A 25,039-nucleotide genomic window follows, 5' to 3' on the forward strand; every position below is an offset into this window, starting at 1 on the left:
GATCGGGTCCTGACCTTGGGCAAGCATGCTGAAGCAGCCGTGCTCGAATTCCTGGTCCAGCAAAAGATCACCTCGCGCGGGGCGGCGGCCGTCCTGAAGCACCTCCGCATCCTTCATCGTTCTGGGGTGCAGAACGCCATGATCGAGTGCCACCAGCGGCTTCTGCAAACGACGGCCATCCGATATCCCGCACCTGGACACACACAAGACATTCTCGAGCCAGTAGTTTAGTAACCGAGCAAGAAGCCAATACATGCATACGTAAGAGAGACAACGGCTGGAATCGAACCATCAACCTCAGAGAAGACTCTGTGCTTTTCCAATGAGCCTCGTTGTCGTGGAGATGGGGGGGGGGGGGGGGGGCCCCTTGTGGGCTCTCTGAAGGTTTTGGAGTCAGCGAACGCTTGGAAGGAAGGCTGGAGATCTGCGCAGTAGCGTTAAAAAATTAAAGACTGATCTCCAAGCTTGGCTGTCGGTCTGCGAGTGTGGCTGTGAGCCAGTAAATTTGAGTGTCGATTGCCTGCTGACAAGTGTCGCCGTATTATTGGTAGATAACGAGTCAATAGAATAATACCAGCCATGACTGGCTGCCCTCAACTCACACTATCGGGACGCATCTTTTTTTATCAGGACGATCAAAGAATCCCGGGCTCATTTCTGAATTTACCGGCTCTAGAGCACAGTGCTCCTGAGCCAAAGTTGCATCAAAATACATAGAAACAGAAAATCGCGATTTTCTCAGCTCACAGAGCGTTTCAGGCGATTTCCTGCCGCCTATAAACTCGACACAAAACTTGCTCTCTGGGCATTCCTATCACTGTTTTAGTTCCCCTAATCTCAAACACATGACTTACACAAATTTCATGTGTTCTACATTTACGTGCCAGCTTTCTGGTACAAGTCGGAGAGGTCGGAGGTCGGAGATTTTATGGTATGGTTATGTGCAGGATTTTAGTCTTTATAGGGATTACTTTAAAGTAATCTGTGGTTTTTAGTCGGTCCTTTATCCCGGTTGAAAGAATCGACGGCACTCGATAAGTAAGAGTGGTTAACACGGTGTATAATCCCGCTGAAGCGAAACGGAGGAGGGAAGACCTTAATCTTTACTCCCCATTCCGCCTACCCATGGGTTTTTCATTCTACTAGTAGGCTCCACAGAGTATTAGTTTGTGAATTCGTATCATCAAATCTTGAATGTGCGCTCGTAAATTGCTAGTGGAGAGAATAATTGTGATTTTCTTGGTTTCAAACAAGCTTCAGAAAAAGGTGCGGCTAAATGTGGTGTGGGAATGCGGGTCCACACATATAGACGAAGTATCAGGGAAGGCGCGTATTGGTCCTAGAGATTTACAAATCGTCTCGGCAGCCTACCTACTCTATCAAATGGGACGGCGGCATGGTAAAAACTGTTGCAGTCCTCTCGTTGAACATTGAGGCCAGCAATCCTTGAGAGGGGTCATCTTCAGTGCTTCCGAGCTGGGGCAATACCCTCTGTGGCGGCTCCTCACATGAGTTGTAACGATATCCCCCTCTTGATAGCTCTTCGACATCCCAGACCAAGAAGTCAATAACTCAAACGTCGACAGCTGTGATGGAGATGGAAGCAATTGCCATCGTCCGTTGCAATGTGGAATAGTACTTCGTGGACCAGTACTTCATGAAAAAACTCTCAAAGAAAAACTACTGCGAACAAGCTGTAGTTATAGTTTGGATAACACTCGATTCAATCTCAGTTCTCAATTTGCCTCGTAACAGAGACTCAAGGCCAAGCACACCATTAAAGGCAAGACAACAGCGGCGACGTAGACGAGTTTGAGAGTTTGGGCACTGTTTTAGCGAACGATTGTGTATCTTTGCCGTGGGAAAAAAGTGTACTCGTCCATCAAGCTGCCCATATTCAGCCTCAGCAAGCATCGTTGCGCTTATCACCGCACTTAGTGTGTGTCTTTGTCAAGTGTTTTTACTTGATGTACACGACAAGCTCCATTCGGAGCACACTCGAGCACATCAACACCAATCTCATGTTGTCTAAATATAGAACTATTGGTGAAGGGGGACTGTTTTGATGGGTGGGAATCCGTTTGGCAATGCCATTGGGACCTCGACGTTGCTTGATAAAAGTTTATTGGAGAAGGAATCGAATAAGAACCAGTGCGACATTAGCAAACTATGACGAGTGATTCCAAATATTTTCGGCATACTTTTGAGCAGATCCTAGACTCTCTTGCTTTTGCTGACTCGACACATCCGTCTGACCCGGAAGGGGGGGGGGGGGGGGTACGACCAGTGATCGATAACCTCAACGCCCAGCGTCTCAAAGTGATATCACCCGGTGATATCATTATTGTAAATGAGTGTATGAGTGCAAGGAGGGCAGGAAGAAAGCTAATGCGGTGAATAGTTGCCGCACAAGCCAAAATTGCTCACAAGCCACATGTCATAGGTACAGAACTAAAGTCGGCTGCGGATGGCGAGACAGGAGGTTTACTAGGCTTCGATATGATTGAAGGTGCAGCTAGACAACAGAGAAAGCAGGACTCCACGGAGTATGGCGAGGGAAGCGCGGTCCTGCTACGACTGGCAACACCGTACAAAGGAACAGGGAAAACTATACCGCTGACAGTGCGATTGCATCCGTGAAGACGTTGGTCAAAAGCTGCAGACCCTACATGGATTAAAGTTCATGGGTATGGTGAAAATGGCTACGAAAGAGTACCCAAAAGATCATATTAAATAGTGGTACAGTGCCGGCCTCGCTCGAGGATCATGAGATTTATTGCAAAGCGCAATGGATGCAGGATTGCCGATGTACGTAGCGTGTTGAGCGGATTGCAAGGCAAAAACCGTCATTGCAAATGGGGAAGCCACGCTACCTGCAACTGATAGTGTTTGCATTTGTCACCGTGTAGAAACACGAATGGCGTTTCAGAGACTGTTCGCTGCGAAAAGCAAGTTAGTGGGACATATCATCAAATATGGTTTATGTACCATATATCCCCAAATGATGGGGCTTTCTAACTCTAAGTTTCTTGATTGCTGCCCACGTTACCACCGAGGATCACGTGCTATTGGGCGGGAATGTAGCATTAAAAATGGCAGCATCTCTATTCGGAATTGTCTTAGGCATGGTTGTGGTAGAGGTATAACTCGCGCATCGTCTCGAGATTGATGCCGCAGCAATTATCGGTTCAGGTACCGTAGACTTCCCAATGTTATGTCTACATCTCGCTCATCAGCTCATTTCAATGAGTGTGCGACGAGACGCTTCCCACGACAGCACGGACGCCTCGACACAAGTGTGGACGATATGGCACGTGCCTTGTCACGTGACACGCGTGTAAATTTAACAGAGCTGTATTCATTTTGTACTGACCAATGCCTACCTTTAGAACCTCCTGTGGTATTCCACAAAGCGCGGGAGCTCGTCAACAGCACAAACGTGTCCAGCGAAAAAGCAGTTTATGCGGTAAGAAGTCATCGTACTTCTGTGCGCCATGTTCGGACACTTCAACGCGAATTTATCTCCACGTGCGGTCCGAAATTGAAGTAAGACTGCTTTGCGATACCCATCAGCGCGTTAGAGTGATGCAGTGATACATACAATTTCAATATAAAAATATCACAGATTCAATCCTACAAGTAATTGAAGAGGGCATGGTCACGGTCTACAGCTAGATGGTGGATTCACCTTCCTTGTGGACTGCATTCAGAAGGTCTGTTCTGTACAGGCTCAACGTGCTACATCCTACAAACAAGGGCAAGAGGAGCAGACGTCGGTGTTCCACGTGTGAAGTCGGACTGGAATGGAGGGAATGTGAGGGTACCTCGTTGTGACCCACCACGTAGGAGAGATTTGTGAACAGGTAAGGAGCTTCTAGGTCGTAGGGAGACCGTGGGGAGAGGCTCCGTCGTGTTTTTCCTTCTTAAGAAAGAAGTACTCAGAATATATCAAGTTACATTTGGAATTATCGCTCTAGTTCTCGTTCCTACGTCGGCCTGCTAGATACACTACCCCGACACTAAGGAGGAAAACCGCGACAGTTTGGTGGAGAAGCAGGGTATCTTATCGCCGGATTATCGTGGAAACGAAAGCGCGGAGAGAGTAACTCGAAGTTCCTTGGCAACGGAACGCCAAGGCGAGGGAAAAGGGTAGCGAGAGCGAGACATGAGCTCTCATGGGTGGTCCGGAGAGGGACTAGGAGAGGAAGCGGTGAGGGGCTCGGTGGATGGGCTCCCCCGCTTGAGACGGAAACGCCACCTCCTGTTGAGATCCGCGAAGACGAAGACGAAGAGCACACAGGAGGGTCCGTCGAGGGTGACGTGCGTGGAAGGATTCCGACTGGGGGCGGTTCGGACGATGGCTCGGAACGCGGAACGCCAAGGAGAACCGAAATCAGGGCCCAGGGCCGCGAAGCTCGAGAGACTCGAAGGGACGACGACGGCACGTTTGGGTCTGCACCCCTATCTCCAAGAGCGAGAAGGATAGCCGAGTCGGTGTTGGACACGCCCCTGGGCCGAAAGATGTTCAACCAGTTCCTCGCGCGACTGGCACAACAACCAGCGCCGAGCGAAGAGCCGACACCGGCGAGGACGACGGCTGGTGAGACCGCGGAAGCCGCGATATCGACCTCGAGAGCTCGGCAAGGAGACGCGTTCTCCTTTGATTTGTCAAGGCCGTCGCTACCTCTTGTGAGTGAGACGCGAGGCGAGGTACCGACAGTAACGCCAGCCGGTGCGGCGCTCGACACTAGGGAGACGACGAGGCACCCTTCTCCGCGTGTGGTGGAACGCCATGGTGTGGCTGGAACGCCGTATCCAGAGAGTGACACCCCTAGAAGGCTAGGAATGACGCCAGTTCGGACGGTGGAGGCGCCGACAAGGAGGACCAGAACGCCGACGACGGACTCTGTGCTGCAAGAAATGCTGGTCGACGCGTTCAGTCGGGCACCCCAGAGACTGTCCGTCTCGGCAGGAACGCTAACAAGGACGCCGCGATCCGAAGGGGCGAGACCTGTGTCGCGCCCAGGCCCGGCGTCTACAGGAAACGCCTTAGTCAGTCAGACGCAACCGGTTAGCACACCGATGCTCGGGTATCAGGGTCCGATGGTTCCCAGGGTGGCGCTACCGGCGCCAGCTTCGACGCCAGTGGGATTGCCGATGGCTGCGATCCTGTCATACGGTGGCGTGACTATTCGGGTACCGAGCACCAGCAGGAACGATGGAGGGGACGGCGCGGCACGCCTGAATGCTCTTTACCCGCCGTTTCAGCCTCCGATAACGCCTGCGGCTGGATGGAACTCTGGTGGAACGTTGCCAGCGTGGTCGACAGCTCCCGCAACTCAGGCGCCTGTGAGCATGGGAGGCCTTGGGATTGGTAGGAGCTTCGGTGGTCAAGGAGGAAGCTACCAGACGCATTCGGCGTACCGTCAAGGGCCTGTGACGAATCGGACGCACGACCACGGTGGTAATTATGCTGTACAGGGAATTGGAACGCAACCAAGCCGGAACGAGCCGATAGTGGGCATCCCAACTGTGTTGAGGAACGCCGTGAAGGTGATCGTTCCGTTCTACTCCGACACCGCTACGAGTGAAAGGGCGGCGGCGTTTTGGCGTTCCTTCGAGAAGTGCACGCATGGTATGGACGGCCAGATGAGGTTGACGGCGTTCGAGCAGTGCCTTAAGGGCAAGATTGGTCAAGCGTGGTGGTACAACTCCAGAATCGATCGTTTTGAAGCTCTGAGGGTGCGGTTTCACAACCGATTTATCTGCCAGACTCCTGCACAGCTGTGGAGCCGACTCAAGGCTGCCAAGAGGAAGCGTGGCGAGTCTACCGAGGAGTGGCGCGACAGGATTTCGACAATGTGTGAAGCCTTGAACTACCACGAGCCTCGTATGAGGTACGATCTCTTCTTGGATGGCCTGCGGAATAAGCAGATGAAGGCGGTATTGAACGCGAGCATGGTCACGTCGATTCCCGAGGCATGTGCGCTACTGCTGTACAAGAATCTGCATCTCCCAGTAGAGGAGGAAGACGAGTTCGCGGGCGAGATAACGGGACAACCAAGGACGAATAGAGCGGCTTCGACGGAATCCCAAGTGCTCCAGGAGCTACGCCAGATGAATCAGCTGATGAGACGCAAGCTAGAGCCAGGAACGCCGAGAGGGCAAGTCAGCGCTGTGGCTCCTCCGACCTCTCCGCGTGGCGGCGTTCCAGTTGCGAACAGGAACGTCACGGGTTCAGCCCTTGGACCTCTACGTATTTGTCTCGGACCACACACGCGTACCACCGAGGGTGAAGTGGTCTGTGGTCGCTGCGGTCGTATTGGGTGCAGCCGCGAAACTTGACCAAGAGGACAAGGTCGTTGCAACAGATGCAACGAACTGGGTCACTACGCCATGGTATGCAACAGGCCGACGCTTCGAAGAAACTATCGGAACGGAGAACGCCGAAGAATGGAGTGTTTCCTCTGCGGCGAAGGGGACCACACAGTGACCAAGTGTCCTAGCCTCGAGAGACTACGTGGCGCGGTGCGGAGCGCGACAACCGGAACGCCAACCGGTGTGTCCCAACAGTGAAGGGGGGCAGGAGGAAGGGGAAGGAAGTGTCGCTCCTTCCTCTTGCCTGACTGGCGACACAGAGGGAGATGAGGGCTCACCAATAACTACTGGTGAGGTCAAGGAGACTCTAGTGAAACGTGGGAAAAATTATGAAGGCGCTCGTAGCGTTCCTGTCGCGAGCGTAAGGACGGAAATTGTGGATATTGAAACTGGAACGAATGCCAAGGGCAGTCCAACGGAACGGACTGGCTTTACGACCCCGACACTAAGGAGGAAGACCGCGATAACATTCGCCTCAAGTTTATTACTTCAGCGATTCAACGTAGCGATTTCAGAGCTCCGTTCTAGCGAATCTAGCAACAATGAGTGGGCTTGAAGATACCTTTTGCACTCACCCTTTTCCAGGCATTATTTGGAGCTAAGACCCGAAGCATTGTCCTTGTAGATAAATTGCAACAAGCTCTCCACAAATGCTAATTTTTGGAAGTCGATCGTACTTAAAAGAGATACGTACTGTAAGTTTTTAAGATCTATGCAATACCAGGATCAATTGACCCCAAAAGACTGGAACCTTGACAATGATTGTGAAAACTACCTGGACGCTACCGTCTTACCCCGCATATTAGACATGTGTTCTAAAACGAGGTCCTGATTGAATCGAATTGAAATTCAAACTCCGTTTTAAATACAAATTTAAATAGAGCACATGATCCGAAAATGGGTTGGTCTAATACTCACCAGTCAACCGTTCCAACAGTCCTGAGCCGCCCACTAGTCTTTTGAAATAGCCTCCTTCACTTTCCTTATTTCTTCATTCTACATCTTTCGTCACGATGAGTAGCGAGAGGCAAAGTTACAGCAACAACGAGAAGCTCACAGTTCTGGCGGACTACGAGAAAGGTGTTATAGGATATGGCTTCGTAGCTCTTAGCGCTAAGTACAACGTGCCGGTGGAGACATTCCGAGGGTGGCACGAAGTCGAAGACCAACTGAAAGCCGCCGCCAAGAACCGCCAAGTTGCAATTCGCGTGTCGCGGTGGTTTCGTCTTAGTGGGGCTGGGCACAAACCAGCGCGCTCAGAGGTCAAGGAAAGGCTTTATGAGTGGGTTACGGCTCGTAATGCAAAAGATCTTCGCGTCAAAGACGCGCACATTCGTCCACAGGCAATGAACATCTCTCGGTTGCGCATAGTGACGACGCTGCCGGCTTTGAGACCTCTTCAGGCTGCTTGTCCAGGTTCAAGAGACGCCGAAACCTCGTCTCCCGCCGCCAGACAACGTCACAATCGCTTCCAGCTGATGCACCTCAGATCTACCGTTAATTCATTCAGCAGGCCCAGTACCTCATCGAAAAAGCATAATATCTAGCCTAGAAATATTATCACCCAGGGTTGCGCACAATCATATTGTATTTTTATTGGCAACCTTGCTCGAGGTCAATCAAAAAATTGTTTATTGACAATTTTTTATCACTCAACTCGCCGTCGAGTACGACGCTATACCTGCTGAACGGCAGATGCAACAAGCTGGGGGCCCCACAAAATACGATTATACTCGAGGAAGAGAAGCGTCTCCAGCGTGGTTGGGTGCATCGCCCGCCGATTAACAGTAAGCACCAGGCCTGCCCGTGAGAAGAGTCTCTCTACTTCATTAGAGGTTGAAGGAATCCAGTCCAGGGAAATATAGCGAGAATGATGCAGTTGGGTCGTATCACGAAGTGCACGATCAGCAAAGGATTGATCGACATTTTCGTCTGCATCTTCACGGTCGTTGCCGTGCGTGTCTACCAGGCGACTTATAGCCTGAATCTCGGTTTGCTTCAACTTGGACTCTTTCTTGGACAGCACTTTAACTACAGCATTCTCGAAGTGAGGAGCCTTAACGACGTTCGCACCAGCCGTTAAAAACTTTGCTGTTGCTGGAAACTCCTTGACGACTGCATCGAAAAGGCAGCGAACGTTGAGTAGCGAAGCTTCGGGCTTACTTCCACCGCTAGCCTGTAGACGCTTGCTGACGCTCTCCAGCTTTTTCATTCACGAGAAAATAGACTCGAGTTTAACCTCTTCGACCGGTGTTAACAGCACGTCTAACAGCTTGCGGTCCGAATGTCGACGAAATCCGCAATATCAAATTAGCGATCCAGCATCTCAAATGTGCTGCTCCAACGTGTCTTGTTATTTGTGATGGGCATGAGCGCTCCAGCGTCGCGTAAAGCATGACGGTTCTTGATTGTGCTAAGTCTCGCCATCAGGTCGTGGACTTTTTGTAGGAGCATTTGATGCGGCCTAGGAGCCATTGAACAGCCAGCTGACGTCGATGGCTCGCACACCCGATCATCGGGATCTGTGTCCTTGCCGAAAGCGCAGTGTTCACAGAGGCGTGATCACATACGTAGAACATCAGATTGGCGGCGTTTAATCGATACGTATCCATCGCGTAATCCAGGAGGTCAATGAACGAGTCGGTCCCCTTCATCAGCGAACGTAGAAAACACGAGTAGAAACTTGTCTCCAACTTGAGCATCAGAGGCCGAAGAAGTCACTGCTATGATGGCGGCATAGTGAGTCCCAGCTTCCGTCCATGCGTCCAAGAGGAATCCGAAGGGTTTGCCAGACAAACGTTGACGAACACGAGCCTGCACCGCAACCTCGACAGAGTCGAGATCTTGCTTCAGCAAATACCTGGAAATGGGCTCCAGCGACGTGTACTTGCGGGCTCGTGGTTTCTCGCAAAAAGATAGCTCATGGTGCTCCAGTATCACCCAATCCATCCAGTGGTAGCGGTTCATAATGGCCCCATCAACCGTAACGCGAACGTAGTTATCAAGTGCGTTTGGGCGGCGGGCAAGGATGTAATACTCGTCCAGATACACGCCGCGATGGTTACGGTTCAAGTGGTCAATCACGGACGTGAAACCACCGTTTCTTGGCTTGGCACGGCTTAGTGGACACAAACGGCAGTAATATCGGTCGTCTCGTTCTTCGAACAGCACGGCACAAAGCTGGCGCGAAGTTGGAGCTGGTATAGAACGGTTTGCCATCGTGAGGAGAGGAGAGGGGGCTTGAAGGAAGAGAGCGAACTTGAGGGTCTCGCAGGAAATTGCAGAATGAGGATACTTTAACAGCTTACATTTGGAGTACGTAGGTGTTAGCCTAGCAGCTAGGGTTCTCACGTGAAAGCTCCCAGACGTGCGCCATGATACGCAAGAAGAAGGGTGCACTAAACGCTCCTTAAATCAAGCCATTACATTGTTCATAGAACGCAAGAATCAAGGTATTTAGCCAGCAGCATACACGAATCGTTTTTGAACGCAATTGGTACCGCGCTCAAACAATAATTGTATGCGGTTTTATTGGAATAATTGATCCATGGTGATAACATGGTTGCGTAACAAACAAATGGTGTTTCAGGTACCGCGTTACTTTGAGACTGAGGTGAAGTCTACAACTACTACTTGTGGTTCATGAGAAGCACTACTAAGAAAAGGCGGCTCAAGCCACAGGAGGTTTACGGCAGGTTTTACGATCACAAGAGATGGAAAAGTGCTGACCCTTCACTGACTCTTTTCCAAGCTAAAAACCAAGCCTGTGTGTCCTCCTGGCGTAATGGTCGATGTTAATGCCACCGAAATGTGGAGAGCCGACATCTTTTGGAGCAGTCCAGGCAGGTAATGTGTGGTAGAATGTAGACGCAGCTATACCGTGAGCCGGTTCTCTACCTCATAGACTCCTACACCTGTCACGTGAAGCTTGCAGAGTCCAAGCGGCTTGAAGCGTACAACGGTTTTGTACAAATTGTACCATCAAACATGACTAACATCCTACAACCCCTCAATGTGGCAGTTAATCGAAGCTACCAGGAGTTCTACAGAGGAAGGTATGACGACTAGCAGGCACAAACAGACCCTTCAGTGCAGACAAAGACCGGTAATCCAAAGGTGCCTCGGTATGCTACTGTGGCGCAGTGGACGCTGGATTGGGTGAAAAGCAAGGAAGAGCACAGTATCAAACGAGTGTTTGCGCAGTGTGGTCTGGTCCCAAAGAAGGACTTTGATGTGAAAGCTCTCCATCCACCGCTGCATGATTTGTGGCTCGAGATGTCGATATGGATCGCTGGAACGAACAATACTGTACTATCGCTGATGCAGACAATAGGGGCAGCTAGATATCGCAGCGCCGACGTGGTATTTGCCCGATACCCGTATATTCAGCTTGTTCTGCTGCCTGCTACACGACATCGGACCGCCTTTACAGGAGTATATTTCAAGCTACATAGAGACATTGATCGACCTTGATGGTCTCTGTGATGGTAAGTACCTGGACAATGTCCGAACCGGGACGGAGGAACCTGGCGAATTGGACATTTTTTTGCCGCTGCTCAGATGCACAGCTGGGAAATCGAGGTGAACACTGTAGACAAGAATTACACGCTGCTGTCCAAGTTTTGCTACACTGTAGAAAACCCAACACAAACCGTGATTCTAGCTCGGATAGGTTCATACATCGCGGTGAAGGTAGACGGATACGCTGTTTAATTCATATTCGGTGCTCACTTCAATATTACTTTTAAAAACAAGAAACAAAACTGTTTTTTTTTCTTAAAGCAATTAATATAGTACCTCCGTTTTCATCGCAGCCACCGCTGAAAGAAAAGACCAGTTACAAATACACAACATGTGCACTGCACGCAGGCGGGTTTGAACCCAGGCTGGTTGATTAGATGGGTCAAATCTTACCGACCAAGCCAGATTCCAGAACCCACCGATTCACCGTTGCTCTGATTTGAACAGTTTGTTCGATGTACAACACATTGGTGTTCTAATCGAATAGAACACATATGCAGTCTTGTATTCATTTAGAACACACATGCCTAATATGCGGTGTAAGACGTAGCCCTACTCATTAAAAAATAATATATATTTGGGGACGAAGTCCCCCCCCCCCTATAATGATGTGATACTTTGATTTAGTGTGTTTTTACGACTGCTATATAAGCTCTTATTTACTTTTTACAAGTGTATCTATTAGTTCTTGGAATGGGTTAGGGGTTCAATTTATAATCATGCACACTGGGACCAAAACATGCGGGAAAAAACCTCGGTTTAAGAACATTTAGATTATTTGTTGAAGGTAAAATTGAGCTCTTCAATTAAGGATTCAATCAGAGTCATTACCTTGAAAAGTCACTAAAGGATAGGGTCGGCTTTGAAACAGGGAAATCACCCTTCACTATGGAGAGGCTAAGAAATGTCGTAAAAACTCACTTTTTATGCTCATTTCCCTGGTTTAACGACCCTTTATTAAGGGATGAACACCTGCTATCTCTTATAAAGCTGGTAAGAAGTGGAACTTGTAAAAATTAAGGCTATGCTGAAGAGTCGCCTCTCCAGAGGCGACTCGCTTTCAAGCTACTGAGGAGGAGGAAGAGCACTGGGAGCATTGGGCTGTGTCTGGGGGCCGTCCGACGCGTCGTCGACGTCTGGAAGAGCAGCAATTGGGGACCGTCGCCGCCAAGACGAGCCGTAGCAGAGGACCGCCAATGTCTGGGTGGACAGCAGCTACCGTCGCTGCTTGAACGCTGTAGCAGGGAATGCCGACGTTTGGGTGAGCTGTGGCCGGGATCTGTCGCCACGGGTGAGTGTGGCTGGGACCGTCGACAGGAGCATGCTCGACGGGTTGGGCATCGGATCCAAGAAGATCATGGCATTCCACAGGACACAGGAAATCGTACGGTTTTCCTGTTTCCAATGCTCCTGGTGCCCAAAACCTGAAGAGAAAGAAGGCGTGCTTTCATACGTTTACAAGAAGACAGAAATTAACTCCAAACGTGATACCAGTGATCCACACGACGTTGACTGTATGCCTGATGTTGATAATGATAGCAGTAGCGAAGAAAGCAAGTATGCTCTTCGAATGAGGAAATTACTATTGCGTAATCGGTAGAACTTGAAGCAGACTCTGCTAATGGTGAAACTGAGGCTGACAAGATTGCAAAAGTAGCAAGTCGAGCTGCAGGACAAATGTTGTATCCGACCGCGGATCTAGCTCGAAAAACTGAACTGATAAAGAATATACTACTAAGATGCTTTTTCAAAACTGCTATCCAACGCTTTTCCCCGATGGCCGAGGTGGTCTACATCCACCGAATGATGACTCGGGAAGAGAACATAACTACAATTTAGCCGAATATTGCGCACATTTAATGAAATGGCATGACCGCCGCTTTGTGATTCATGTATTTTTTTAAGTTTTTCTGCCTAAATCTCATTCAAAAGCGTCAAATAGGTGGTTTTGTGAAGCGTGTCAACTTACCATCTTTTGGGGAGTCAAGTGACTCGGCGGAACAAACCATTGGTTGTTCGGAAAGCGTTGAGGCCGATGCATCTGCGGCAATGAAGCTACTAGACTCTTTGAAACCTTTTTTTCGAGGTGTACGTGGTAGTGGACTTTACTGGGCAAGCGCCCGAGACGATTTGATGAGCATGATCGAAAATCGAGTGCTGCCTTCCCGTTGGCCAACATTTTTCCTAACATTGAGTGCGGCAAATACAATGTGGCCAGAATTCTTTCGAGCCTGTAACCCAGAGCGTTCATTAGCGGAAGCCTGAGCTTTGACGAGTACTGAGCGAAGGCGATACCTTAGTGAGAATCCTGACATTGCTGCACGACATTTCAATCGCCGATTCGATTCATTTTTTAAGCATGTAATTTGTGGTAAATTTAAATCTCTTGGAGAAGTGGATGACTACTTTTGGCGGGTGGAGTTCCAGCACCGTGGCTTTCCGCACATTCATGCATTATTGTGGATCAAAGACGCACCAGACATTATAGATCTTTCTCAGACTGAGTTCGGACGAGCCCGCATTGCTACGTACGTTGACACTGTAATATCTCTGCTTGCAAAAACAACAGAGGAGTTAGAAAATTGTACATGTACTACATGCAGCCACGATAAAAACAACGAATTCGATATTTTGACTGCCAGACCACCCGATGCATGTACGCCAGAGTGGGAATGTGATCTGTCTCAACTAGTGCAGCGAGTGCAACAACACATTTGCTTTTCAGAATCGTCCTGTCGCAAACGCGGAGACGCTTGTCGCTTCGGTTATTTTAAAGAGATTAGAAAAAAATACACAAGTTCATATCAACAAAGCCGATGACGGAGCTACATCGATGCAAATTCATTTGAAGCGAGAAGTGCCAACAATTAACAATTACTCTCCGGTCTTACTATCTTCTTGGAGAGCTAACGTGGATATTCAACTTATTGGCAACGCGTATGGAGCAGCCGAGTACACTGCCGCGTACGTTAGCAAAGCTGATCCCGACACACTTAGGTTTCGACAAGTAATTACTCGAGCGGTGAAGAGATGCGATCCTAACCTACCGAATTATGCGATCCTAAAGCGTGTCGCTAACGCAACCTTGTCCATTCGTGAAGTCAGTGCTCAGGAGACCTACTATATTTTACTGAGAGAGCTTCCTCTTTACGGAAAATCTAGGCAAGTTACGCAAGTTAAGACAATGAGGCATAGCTTGAGATATTTTCGAGTAGACGGCTCTGAACTATTCGATATCGAGGAGAGTGTAAACCGCAATGACTCGATTCATATTGCGCGGGTAGAAAAAGCTTACATGAATCGCCCACGTAATGAGCTATTCGAGATATGACATTAGCGACATTCGTTGAAAAATACGAGCTAGTCGATAATATTGCTACTAGAGCTGAAATTTCTAACTGTTGGAGGTGATGTGATGGCTACGGGTTCGTTAAGCTTCGTAGCAAAGCTCATGTAGTTCGTGGGACTCTATGGATCGCACCGGATTCTACAAACGCGAATTTTTGCTTTGCTGAAATCTTTCTCCATAAACCATGGCGGACGTTAGAAGAGCTACCCCAAACAGATGACGAATGCATTGAAACGTTTGAGCAAGAGCAGCAGAATGTGTTGGAAAGTGAGCTCCGCCACGAATCTAGCCTGAAAATATCACGGCAGGCCGAGCTTGATGCCCTAAAAAAATCGAGAGCGACTCAGGTGCACACTACACTACCTTCCTCCGAGTACGTGTTTGTAGGTGATGGGCCTGAAGACGAGTCATACCTAGTTGCACCAGGCGACGACAATACAAATGAAACTTGCACTAGTACTAATGATTCTAGTTTGTTTCAATGGACTGCTAAGCGATCGTACACGAGTGAGGATGTCACTAAGGCCAAGACGTTCATCAAAACGCACGTAAAACCTTGGATAAAGTTGCAAAAAGAGATCCGTCGAGCTCGTGAAAGCACCGCCTATTCAGAACCAAATGGAAGTTGCTATCAGTACCCTATAATTGATGTCAATAGTAATGTACAAATCGCCGTAATGGATGAATCCCAATGGGTACCATTTGCATTTGTCATGGTCCAATCTCGTGCTCGGCTTCAGGCATCGGTAAATAGTACAACGTGTGAGCCCATGCAATGATTATCCAGGGCGAAGGAAGAAGTGGAAAGAGCTGGCTCATTAAACACATAGTTAAGGACGTCCACAACGTTTTTTTTTTGTTGAGCACTCAGCTACTCGACGATCTTCAAAGCGAGTGCTACTATTAGCTCAACAAGGTACAGCAGCTTTCAATATTAAAGGACAGACGACCTGTTCGGCATTAGAGCTAACCTCTTTCTCTCGAAATGCATTCTCAAGTCCATATTCACCTATGACGACCCAGAAAGGAGGTGCAACAAAACTCAAACGCCTGCAAGAACAGTACAAAGATGTACATCTTGTCATTATTGACAAATTTAGTGTAATATCGTGCGGTATGTTGTACTGGATCGATCAAAGAATGCGCGAGATATGGCCCCAACATAGTCATCAACGTTTCGGAGGTAGAGATGTAATTTTTACTGGTGACTCAGCGCAGTTAGATCCTGTAATACCACATGCTTTAGCGACACCATCCTCTAAAATCAGTAGTCCTGTTCAAGTGTTAGGTCGCGAAATTTGGGAGGAGATTTCGATTGTATGCACATTAGCTAGTCAGAACCAAGGAAAGGCTGACTCAAAGTGGTTTGAAGCGTTGCGCCGTCTTCGTAGTAAGTGTCCAACGCAGGCGGATGTCAATTTATTTAACTCAAGATACTGCAAAGCCAGCGAAATTCCTACTTGGGCTGTAAAAGCACATAGCGTATTTGGATGCCGAAGTTGCTGAAGCGAATAACCATAACCTCAAAAGCTGTTCTAACCAGATAATTAATATTCGCACTAAAGATAGCGTTAAGTTAAAGCGACTAGCTAAGCACAGAGACGTATCGCCTAGCTCGATCGAAGCTCTTTTACATGACGCCGAATCATCCAGCTCAGATAGAGATCGTGTCGTTGGAAGACGTCTCAAAATTGCTGTGGATGCTCCAGTTAGCCTGACCTACAATATGGAACAAAGAGCAGGTCTGTGCAACGGGTCCAGTGGAGTAGTGTACGACTTAATATTTTGCAATGAGCTTGAGCTGCCAATAATACTCGTACAGATTTCAGACGAGTACATGGGACCCTCGTTCTTGCCAGATGTACCAAACATTGTGCCTGTCGTTCCTAGAAAAGTTAGCTGGGGGAAAAAATCTAGCAATCTTACAGTATTCCGCGAAGGGATTCCGCTACGACCCGCATATGCACTTACTGTTCATAAAGTGCAAGGCTTAACTTGCGATAAAGCCGCCTTTCACTCATTTTCCATTCCTAGCGCAGCTTTCGCTTACGTTGCGCTATCGCGAGTGCGAACTCGTGAGGATATTGTGCTTACAGCACCAGTGACTTTACAACAGCTGCAAACGTCAAGTGATAAACAACTGTCCTTTATTAACGAAGTAAAAAGAATTCAACAAACAGTTAGCTCAACTAAAACAAAAGCTGAATTACTTATCCCTTCGATGAAGCTGCTGGCATTACAGCACAATCGAGCGTTGGCACCGCGGTTATTCAATTTATTATCTTGTTGGACAAATTGCGTAAAAGTACTAACTTTACTCAAGATTACGTTGTTAAACTTGAAAACAATTGCTATCATAGCAAAACCAAACAACTGACTCATAACTTATCTGTATGTTGCAAATTAAAAAGGAATCCTTCTCTTACTGATAGCACAAAGTGAACAATTCACCGTTCTTGCGCCTACTAGATGATGCCCATAAAAACCGAATAACTTCCACTTAAACTTACGCGCGAGCAGTTGGGCGTGACTTGAAACTCTTAGTTTTTTTTGCTCTTCTTGAACTAGCGCGTATGAGCAGCTTGGCGAACACGGAGTTCATAAACCTCACGGCCTGCAATACATTAGCATCAGTAAGCCATACATGTGCCCAAACATTATAGCATTCTTGTACGTACGATGCTGCGACTTGGCCACCTTGTCCGCACGTGCGTGAGCTGCCCGTGCAATCATCATGATCACACTACGCCTGCTACCGTCGCCACTGTTGTCCGTCACTAACGGGTCCACTGCGACGACCATCTGCGCTTCCAAGCACAGAAGAAGCCTCTCCATCCTCGAGCAGCAAAGGCAGAGCCATCAGACCAAAAACAACTTCAACACTTGGTAGCGTAGCCACATGCTTGGCTGCCTGTCGTTGACCTACGAAAAAGCAATAAATATTAAATTAAACACCAACTTGAAGTGGAAGCACATGACTCACTTGTTCGCACTGGCATAGCAGATCCAGCTTGCGCTACGTGTTCACATCATCAGCATGTTAGACAGTACATCCTTAACTCAATCTACAGTCACCTCCTTACCATCACTGCCTGCATCCTCGCCCCGACTAGCAGCTGCCGAGGCACTGCTCATCATTCTCGATCTGGGAATGAAATATGATCTCTTTTGGGGGACGTCGTCCAAAATTATGTGTACCACATAATTTTAGGGGGCCGGCCCCGTTTAGCAACTCAGCGAACGTGAGATGCTCTCTACTAGTATTTAAAAATATCTTTGTTTTGTAATAATAACATTTATTTTTTTATAGTAAATAATAACTAAATAGGCCAAATTTTAATAATTTTGGAACCGGTTTCGTCCATTTGAAGCGTATTTTAGCCAATTGAAGCCCGGATCGGTTTTCTTCGAGAAGAATCCGTTTCGTCTCTCTCCTACTTTTAACTTATACTTTGTAAGGCGGTTAGATGCCATCCGATCTCGTTCTCCCAGCCTCATATTTGGATGCCAACCCACCGCAACAAGTGGGCCGGAGCCGCGCGCCAAATCTGCTGTCTTACAAATACCAAGACAAAACCAACATTCAGACGTGACTCCCGCCCCCATGGGTTTGAACGACACACGAGCTTTGTCGTGTGAGCGCGGGAAATTTCTCGCTTCCTCGAAGCGCCAAGCTTCCGAGCAGCCCGCGCCCACACTGGAGCCTAGCGGCGGGGGCCTGGCCAACCCTGCATCCGTAGACACCATGGTGACACCGCATGGTGTGAAACGCGCTCTTGGAATGGCGCCGACCTGCGCGCCACGCGACAAGAAGCTTAAGCTCGAGGTGAAGGAGGGCGAGCACTGTGGTCAGGAGACGGAAGAAAACCCCGGGACTGTTGTTATCCGCAGACAACGGTGCCTCGCTGTCCGTAGAAGCAGTCGCAGTGCGGCCTTGTCGCCTTTGAACACCGCATCAGCGGAGCAGATCCGGCAGCATCTGCGTGACGTAAGGCGCGAGCTATTTCTGCGTCCACTGCTGGCCATCGTGTCCAAGCTCATGTTCCACAAAGGGAATCACGGTTTTTTTAACGTACGGGTAGATCCAGTGGTGTGGAACATTCCACACTACTTTGAGGTTGTCAAGCACCCCATGGACTTGGCTATCGTCAAAAACAAATGCCTGAACCTCGAGTATGCCACGGCCGATGAGTGTGCAGATGAAATCCGCCTCGTGTTCAACAACGCCTGCTTGTTCAACCCGCCGGGGCACATTGTGCACGAGTCTGCGGCGATGCTGCTCAAGGAGTTCGAGTCGGACTACACCAAGTACAAGGCTAAAGCGGAGGCAATGGCAAAGCGCCGCAACGAACATTCATGCCCGTTTTGCCTGGATAACGTGTGCGGGATCTGCAATGAGAAGTGCATCAACTTTGAGCCGCCCTTCGTCATGTGCTCAGGTGCATGCCGTCAGCGCATTAAACGTCATGCAGTGTACTACAAGACCCCCGATGGACACTACCACTGGTGCTCTAAGTGCTTCACTTCGCTACCCAAGATGCTAACGCTGAAAGTGGCGCCTTCTTCGAATACAGACCACACAATTACAACGCCAACGACGGAGTATTCATTATCGAAGTTTGCTTTATTGAAGGCCAAATTCATGGATGAGCTCACGGAGCCCTGGGTGCAGTGTGACCAATGCAGCGGCTGGGTGCACCAGATCTGTGCGATGTTCAATGCTTGCGAGAACGCCGACGAAGAGGAAGAAGTGATGTACACGTGCCCGCTTTGTCGTCTCGAGGAGCTTGATGCTGAAGAGAAGAATAACGAGCTGGGAATGTCTCCGATGGAAACATCTGTCGAGGATTTCCCCGTGAAAGTGGATAAGGACTTCTTGAGGTCTCACAGCCCCGCGCTCAAGCGCAGAACATACACGAAAGATTTCACGCGAGCGCTCGGATTTGATGAGCAGATCGAAGAAAAGGTGTTTGACTATTTGACGCAAGGTGATATGGATGCTGTGGACGCTAGCACCATGTCGAGCTTTGTGACGAGCCAAGACCTGCAGTCATGTGGTTTGTCGCGGTTTATGCAGAAGTGGGTGCAGCAGCACTTGGAGAATCTCGGTGAACACGAAGCAGCGGAGTCCATTGCTGTGAAAGTGGTTTCCGCGATCAAGAGTTCGTGCCATGTGAGCTCAGTTGTGCGTGAAAACTTTCGGTCTCCATCACAAGAGGTAAGATCTAATGTTGTTGTCTGCAGTTGGGATGCTTCAAAATCTAACTGTTGTGTTTATTGTTGCAATGACCAGTACCCACAAACCATCGACTACACCTCGAAGGTCATCTTCGTCTTTCAGATGATCAACGGCGTTGAAGTCTGCATCTTTTCTATGTAAGTACATTCATGCGCATGTACCTATTTGTTTTTGTTTTGCAGTAAGCTTACTTAGTTCTGTGATGGTATTTAGGTATGTTCAGGAGTATGATAAGCACTGTCAGTTGCCCGCCAACCGAAACCGGACGTACATTGCGTACCTTGATAGTCTGGTGTACATGCGTCCGCGTCATGTTCGTACGAGCTTGTATCACCAGATCCTCATCTCGTACCTGGCTTCCTGTAAAGCCAAGGGATTTGAGTACGCGCATATTTGGGCATGTCCTACCACGCGCGGAGGTGATTTTATTTATTGGTGCCATCCTTCTTTTCAGAAGAACCCTGGCAAAGAGCGCCTTCTTCAGTGGTACCTGAGCATGGCCAAAAAGGCAAAGGAGCTGGGAGTCGTGTTTGCTTGCGACGACTTGTATACACGCGAATTCGAGCTCCTGGAAGAAACTCTTGATACGCAGCTTCCCCCATATTTTGATGGCGACTACTGGCCCAGCGAAGCCGAGCGGGTTGCCGCATCGCCTTTAAAGAGAGGAAGAAAGGAACCAAACACTGCGGGTGCGTGCAGTGCAAAGTTCCGCAAGCGAGTCAGTGAATCGGTGAAGTCGGCTTGTGAATCGCTGTTTGTCATTGCCTTGCAACCAACGTGCGCTGCCTGTAAGCAGCTGATAGTCAACGCTGCTTACTGGCGAGCGCCCAGTGTAGACACATACTACTGCAGCAAGTGCCAGGTAGTAGTAAAGACAACTGCTACTGCTTCTGGACAGGAGACAGTGCTTACTGAAGTCTCCTCAGCCAACTTTGCTGAAGCTTACAGCAATAGCAAGACGGAGGAACCGGAGATGTCGTGCCCGTTCCTTGACTACCGCCCCAACATGCTAAAGAATTGTGAAGAGCACCACTACCAGTTCGACAGCTTCCGACGCGCAAAGTACTCCACTATGATGCTCGTCTACCAGATTTCCTCTGCACAGCGCTCTGCTCATTAAGTGCACATTCAGCAAAGTGCAGCGTACTTGCTTCGCCATCCTCAGGACTTTATTAGTATTTGTTTAGTACAAGAAGAAAAACAGAAAATAAATGGGAATTAATGTTTGCGTGAAAGACCAGCCTTCATTGGTAAGCATTGAACGTGTGTAAAGACACATGTACTGTTGCCATTCCTCACTCGAATGAAATCGGAAGTGGTGCTGTGTCGGCCGTAGCATCATGTTTGAGGTTTTCAGCGTCGAGCCACTTTTCATATTGCTTGCAGAAGTTGACAGGATCCAACTTAATGGCGCTGTACATCTTCGCCAAACGTCCGCCGTCGGAGATGAACAAGTCCGAGTTCAGCTCTTTCCGGTCCTCGCAAATCATCGAAGCCCCAGCAGGAAGCGGTTTGCCACCTCCAAATGGCGAATCGAAGTAGTGTTTGTGGTGATACGCCTGCATTTCGCCAAAGATGATCCGCTCGACGGAATCCTGGGACGGAGGCTTGTTCAAGTCGTCATCCTCATAATGCAACCAGTCATCGTCGAGCTCCGGTCGCACGTGAAGATATATCTCGGTGAGCATGCTGAAACACGTGTACTTCTTCACCCACTGTACAACGAAACAAAACAAAAATTAATAAGCATTCATCGCGCACAGCCCATAAATGCTATCTTAGATAAGCGCTCCAAATATTTAACAACAAACCTGGTGGCCTAAATACTTTGCTTGCGACTTCACCAGCTTAAGAGCATACAAGCGCGGTAGCGGAATCTGCAAAGCAACCACACGCTGTTCACATACGACCCAGTCAGCACTGGTCAGTATAAGCTTGATCACAACCATCATGAAAGAATCGTCCGCCGTACCTTCAGCCAGACAATCGTTTGCCCTCGGCAGAGAGCATTTTTGATTATGTTGGGTTTCCTCTTGGTCAGCTTCTGCAAAATTCGTAGAATGCTCGTGATCGTCCTGGTAGACTGAATGGAGTACTCGTTCATGTCTTCCTCAAAGCGGATGGTGCGCTTGTCTAACTCCTTTTCGAGTGCATAGAACCCAGTCTTAGTTTCATCAGACTCTTGGCGAGATACCTGAAGATACGTGCCAATATCCTTGTTCATGAATTTGGTCAGCGTTGCCAGCACATTGGCCTCCAAGAAAAACTGCATGAAGTACTCTGCCTTACACGCATGACTTGCGCGAAAGTGCTTGTAAATCAGCAAGATGATCAAGTTTGACACGTCCAAAACGATTGCTTTCTCGCGAAGTATCCACTTCCAGAACTGATTATCGTTGCTGTTCTCACTGCCAGGAGCAGAGAAGTCGGTCATACCGTATTGGTCCGCGCCCGAGGGTCGTCGAGAGTAGAAAGTCTTCTTATCACGAGCGTTTAGCGCGCTGCCACAAGACAGGGTCACGAGGTTACCGAGGAATGTAGTGTAGTCGCGCATGCAGGGCAGGAAGAGCTGATAGAGCGCTTCTACACGCACTTCCCATTCGTCATCGAGAGTGTCGAGAGGCTTCGTAGCAAGATCAACATCACTAGACTGCTGAGACTTGAGCTCATAGTTGGCCCTGTGCAGGTACTTATTGTGGATCACCTCTCGCTTCTTCGCGAACTTCTTCTTCTGAAGGTAGTACGGGTCCTGTGGATCCAGCTGAATCGTGTCGTAGTATGGCTTGAACGTTTTGCAGTGTAGCACACCTTCAGCGTCATCCTTTAAAATAGAAGGGTCAATGTCGCTCCGCTCACGACGCAGTCGCTTCAATGCGTTAAGTTCGTCGAATCCACCCATAACAGCAGAGAACCACTCGTAAAAGAGCAATAGCAATCTCTTGATGGGGAAGCCGGGGAGCACGTTAAGTTGGCTGAGGCAGTCCAGAATGGACACCAGCGAGTACGATGGGCCCGTGATACCGATCATCATGAGCTGTCGGTCGAACACGGCATTCTTCTTGTGTGCGTTAAAGACAATCAGCAGATACACTAGCACCATATCCTGCTGGAGGTCGTTGATGAGCGAGTCCACCTGGTCCAAATCCAAATGCTGGAAGTTCAGGCCTCGGAATGCGTGGATTGAGCGCTGAAGACGCTCCGTGAATACCGTGAGAGCGCCGCACTCTTGCAGCAGCTCGTTGTTCGCCTTAGCAATCTCCATTTGGGCTAGGACACCCCCGCGGCCCGACGAGGATACACCGCTGCTGACCGCCGTACGAAGCGTGCCCTCTGATAGCAGCAACAACTCGCGCTTGGCACGGTAGCTCTTATCCAGTGTGCGCACGTTGACCGCCGACGTGTTCTCCATCTGGTTCAGCAGGATGCACACGCGCTCTCGAGACTTGCGGCGCGACGCCATGATTTTCTCCCAGCGTCGCACGGCATCGCCGTCTACCTCCGGATCTACGGTCTCCTCGTGCACATACGAGCAGAAGAAATAGGCGAGTTTCTCCTGGAGCGACAGCCCCTTAAGCAGCTCGTCCGTCTCCATGCTCGGAGACGACAGCTTTTTTGCAACTCGACAAACGAACTTGTATTGTCAAATCCGCCCAAATTTGCGAAGCGAACGGCGAATCGACGCTGCGTTGTTAGAGGCCAAAACTAAGAAAAATATTTTTATTATCCAATGAGATGCTAGATACACTTTGAAGTTGAAGTGACAGCAGTGCGCAAAAGACCATGGAGGAGGCTGCTACGCGGCAGCATGCCCACGCCAACACGGTGTACCATTGCTTGTACGCGTACTACAAGCTTGGCTACTCGAAGAAACACCTCGCGTATATCTTCAACAAGTCGGAACGGACCATTCGCAACTGGGTGAATGAATGTCTATCAGAATACTGGAACCTTCCAGCGCGTCAATCCCGCTAAAAGGCAATTCACGGATGCCCAACGACGCTGGCTGTTCGATTACTATCATGAACATCCTCTCGCGTACCTGGATGAAGCCCAAGACGCCTTCAAGAAAGCACAATCCGTCGACATCTCGAAGACTTCTGTCTGGAGAATAATTCACGAGTTTGGGCTCACATGGAAAGTTTTAGAGCGCCGCGCAATGCATATCAAGGAGCGAGATATTTTTCGCTTTCCCACAAAGCCACATTGATTGGTGCCACCAGAACTTGGTATTCCTGGATGAGGTTACCTTTGACAACCGAGGAATGATCCGCAAGCGCGGGTATTCTCTTCGTGGGAAGAAGGTTGCTATTCGAGGTGATTTTGAGCGAAAATCGCGAGTGTCCATCTTGGCATTTATTGGCGTGAATGGAATTCTAGGCTACTTCAGCACGGAGGGCACCTTTGATTGCTTGGAGTTCACGAAATGCTGTCAAGACTTTGTTCACTGTGGTGGACCAGTACGCCAATATTCTGGTCGTAATTCTGTTTGGATGTTGAATGGTGCTACAATCCACAGGCACCCCGGGACCATCTACTACCTTCGAAGCGTTGGCATTGTAGCAATTTTCTTACCCGCATATTGCCTCTTTGAATTCCTGTTCGGCTACATTTCAACATCACTACCTCGAGACAATGGGGCGAGACTTGATGCCCTTTGTTGTCCAGACATTCCACCGATACCAACGGTTCAATATGAGTAAGGTTTTTGAGCACTGTGGCTGGAAGATTCAAGGATACTTTGATCCTGTCGGGTCGTATGCTCTGCATAAGAATATAGTTCTATTTGACGCATTTTTTGCGTTGCTCTGGGTACTTTGCGCCGAAGCGGTGTGGAGTTGCGGACGGGCGTGTACTTTCGGCGTAGTTAACCGATTGTGTGTGCTTGAAAGCGATGAAACATTTGGTGGTGTTGCGAGGTGCTACAACAACGCTCTGTCGGAGCCGGCGCGAAGTGCGTTGCGGTTGGTTGTATGGTGTGCGTGCGATTTTCGGATTGCGTGTCATTATGCGATACCTTCTGTGGTGTGTTTTATGCTGGATTTCCGGTGGGAAGAGTTCAATTTCGGGTAGAACCGGATTGATCTGGGGCTAGTATGCGGCGTGTGGACGGGGACTACAACCCAGAAGCGTGCTGCGTCGTGCTCTATTATTCGCTTCTTGATCTGCCTTTAATTAGGTGGGTCTGTTGGAGTGAGGATCTTATTTTTCATCTTTCTGAAAAAGATTCTCGGCTTTTAATGACGACTTTGGGAAAAGCTGCGAGTGGCCTAGCGACTGTTTCGGCGGTTGCAGGGCTGTTTGCGGCTGGCCTCTGTGTTGTTGTTTTGTGCTGGGGGCGACTTGTCGTCTTCTTTAGTATGGAGGATATAAACCTGGTTGATCCTGCCAGTAGTCATACGCTTGTCTCAAAGATTAAGCCATGCATGTCTAAGTATAAACACGTTTTGTACTGTGAAACTGCGAATGGCTCATTATATCAGTTATAGTCCACTCGATAGTACCTTACTACTTGGATAACCGTAGTAATTCTAGAGCTAATACATGCATAAATA

General features: G+C 48.9%; 11 protein-coding genes across 13 annotated transcripts in view; 4 read left to right on the plus strand and 7 right to left on the minus strand.

Annotated features, from left to right (window-relative positions):
- Positions 1-117, minus strand: part of PPTG_20936 (hypothetical protein) — a gene marked incomplete at both ends in the record, with an annotated part of 1,075 nt that extends 958 nt beyond the window's left edge. Inside the window, one exon of the mRNA XM_008894363.1 lies at positions 15-117. Coding sequence (XP_008892611.1) covers positions 15-117 — 103 coding nt within the window. The remainder of the gene's footprint in view (positions 1-14) is intronic.
- A 7,274-nt stretch (positions 118-7,391) lies between these two features.
- Positions 7,392-7,925, plus strand: PPTG_02453 (hypothetical protein; the record flags this gene model as incomplete). The annotated part of the gene is made up of 1 exon (XM_008893537.1): positions 7,392-7,925. One exon carries the CDS (start codon positions 7,392-7,394, stop codon positions 7,923-7,925), a length of 534 nt encoding a protein of 177 aa, XP_008891785.1.
- A 128-nt stretch (positions 7,926-8,053) lies between these two features.
- Positions 8,054-8,590, minus strand: PPTG_02454 (hypothetical protein; the record flags this gene model as incomplete). The annotated part of the gene is made up of 1 exon (XM_008893538.1): positions 8,054-8,590. The coding sequence occupies one exon, from the start codon at positions 8,588-8,590 to the stop codon at positions 8,054-8,056; it is 537 nt and encodes a 178-aa protein (XP_008891786.1).
- Positions 8,591-9,006: 416 nt separating this feature from the next.
- Positions 9,007-9,597, minus strand: PPTG_02455 (hypothetical protein; the record flags this gene model as incomplete). The annotated part of the gene is made up of 1 exon (XM_008893539.1): positions 9,007-9,597. The coding sequence occupies one exon, from the start codon at positions 9,595-9,597 to the stop codon at positions 9,007-9,009; it is 591 nt and encodes a 196-aa protein (XP_008891787.1).
- Positions 9,598-12,114: 2,517 nt separating this feature from the next.
- Positions 12,115-12,240, minus strand: PPTG_20937 (hypothetical protein; the record flags this gene model as incomplete). Its single annotated transcript, XM_008894364.1, has 1 exon — positions 12,115-12,240. The coding sequence occupies one exon, from the start codon at positions 12,238-12,240 to the stop codon at positions 12,115-12,117; it is 126 nt and encodes a 41-aa protein (XP_008892612.1).
- Positions 12,241-16,812: 4,572 nt separating this feature from the next.
- Positions 16,813-17,383, minus strand: PPTG_02456 (hypothetical protein; the record flags this gene model as incomplete). The annotated part of the gene is made up of 5 exons (XM_008893540.1): positions 16,813-16,862; positions 16,927-17,050; positions 17,121-17,170; positions 17,232-17,264; positions 17,332-17,383. The coding sequence occupies 5 exons, from the start codon at positions 17,381-17,383 to the stop codon at positions 16,813-16,815; spliced, it is 309 nt and encodes a 102-aa protein (XP_008891788.1).
- Positions 17,384-17,708: 325 nt separating this feature from the next.
- PPTG_02457 (hypothetical protein) lies at positions 17,709-20,739 on the plus strand. The gene is made up of 3 exons (XM_008893541.1): positions 17,709-19,466; positions 19,542-19,624; positions 19,701-20,739. Exons 1-3 carry the CDS (start codon positions 17,853-17,855, stop codon positions 20,605-20,607), a joined length of 2,604 nt encoding a protein of 867 aa, XP_008891789.1. The 5' UTR covers positions 17,709-17,852; the 3' UTR covers positions 20,608-20,739.
- On the minus strand, positions 20,507-23,157 carry PPTG_02458 (hypothetical protein). Of its 3 annotated transcripts, XM_008893542.1 has the most exons (3): positions 21,460-23,157; positions 21,299-21,382; positions 20,507-21,202 (listed from the first exon to the last, which is right to left on the minus strand). In XM_008893542.1, exons 1-3 carry the CDS (start codon positions 23,077-23,079, stop codon positions 20,783-20,785), a joined length of 2,124 nt encoding a protein of 707 aa, XP_008891790.1. In that variant the 5' UTR covers positions 23,080-23,157; the 3' UTR covers positions 20,507-20,782. The 3 variants fall into 3 exon arrangements, with proteins under 3 accessions (XP_008891790.1, XP_008891791.1, XP_008891792.1); XM_008893543.1 differs by having other exon boundaries at positions 20,507-21,382; XM_008893544.1 differs by having other exon boundaries at positions 21,299-23,157.
- A 110-nt stretch (positions 23,158-23,267) lies between these two features.
- Positions 23,268-23,459, plus strand: PPTG_02459 (hypothetical protein; the record flags this gene model as incomplete). The annotated part of the gene is made up of 1 exon (XM_008893545.1): positions 23,268-23,459. One exon carries the CDS (start codon positions 23,268-23,270, stop codon positions 23,457-23,459), a length of 192 nt encoding a protein of 63 aa, XP_008891793.1.
- A 47-nt stretch (positions 23,460-23,506) lies between these two features.
- PPTG_20938 (hypothetical protein) lies at positions 23,507-23,599 on the plus strand (the record flags this gene model as incomplete). The annotated part of the gene is made up of 1 exon (XM_008894365.1): positions 23,507-23,599. The coding sequence occupies one exon, from the start codon at positions 23,507-23,509 to the stop codon at positions 23,597-23,599; it is 93 nt and encodes a 30-aa protein (XP_008892613.1).
- A 667-nt stretch (positions 23,600-24,266) lies between these two features.
- PPTG_20939 (hypothetical protein) lies at positions 24,267-24,491 on the minus strand (the record flags this gene model as incomplete). The annotated part of the gene is made up of 1 exon (XM_008894366.1): positions 24,267-24,491. One exon carries the CDS (start codon positions 24,489-24,491, stop codon positions 24,267-24,269), a length of 225 nt encoding a protein of 74 aa, XP_008892614.1.
- Between the last annotated feature and the right edge of the window lie 548 nt (positions 24,492-25,039).

The sequence above is a fragment of the Phytophthora parasitica genome (genome assembly GCF_000247585.1).
Source record: "Phytophthora parasitica INRA-310 unplaced genomic scaffold supercont2.2, whole genome shotgun sequence".
Taxonomy (NCBI): domain Eukaryota; phylum Oomycota; class Peronosporomycetes; order Peronosporales; family Peronosporaceae; genus Phytophthora; species Phytophthora nicotianae.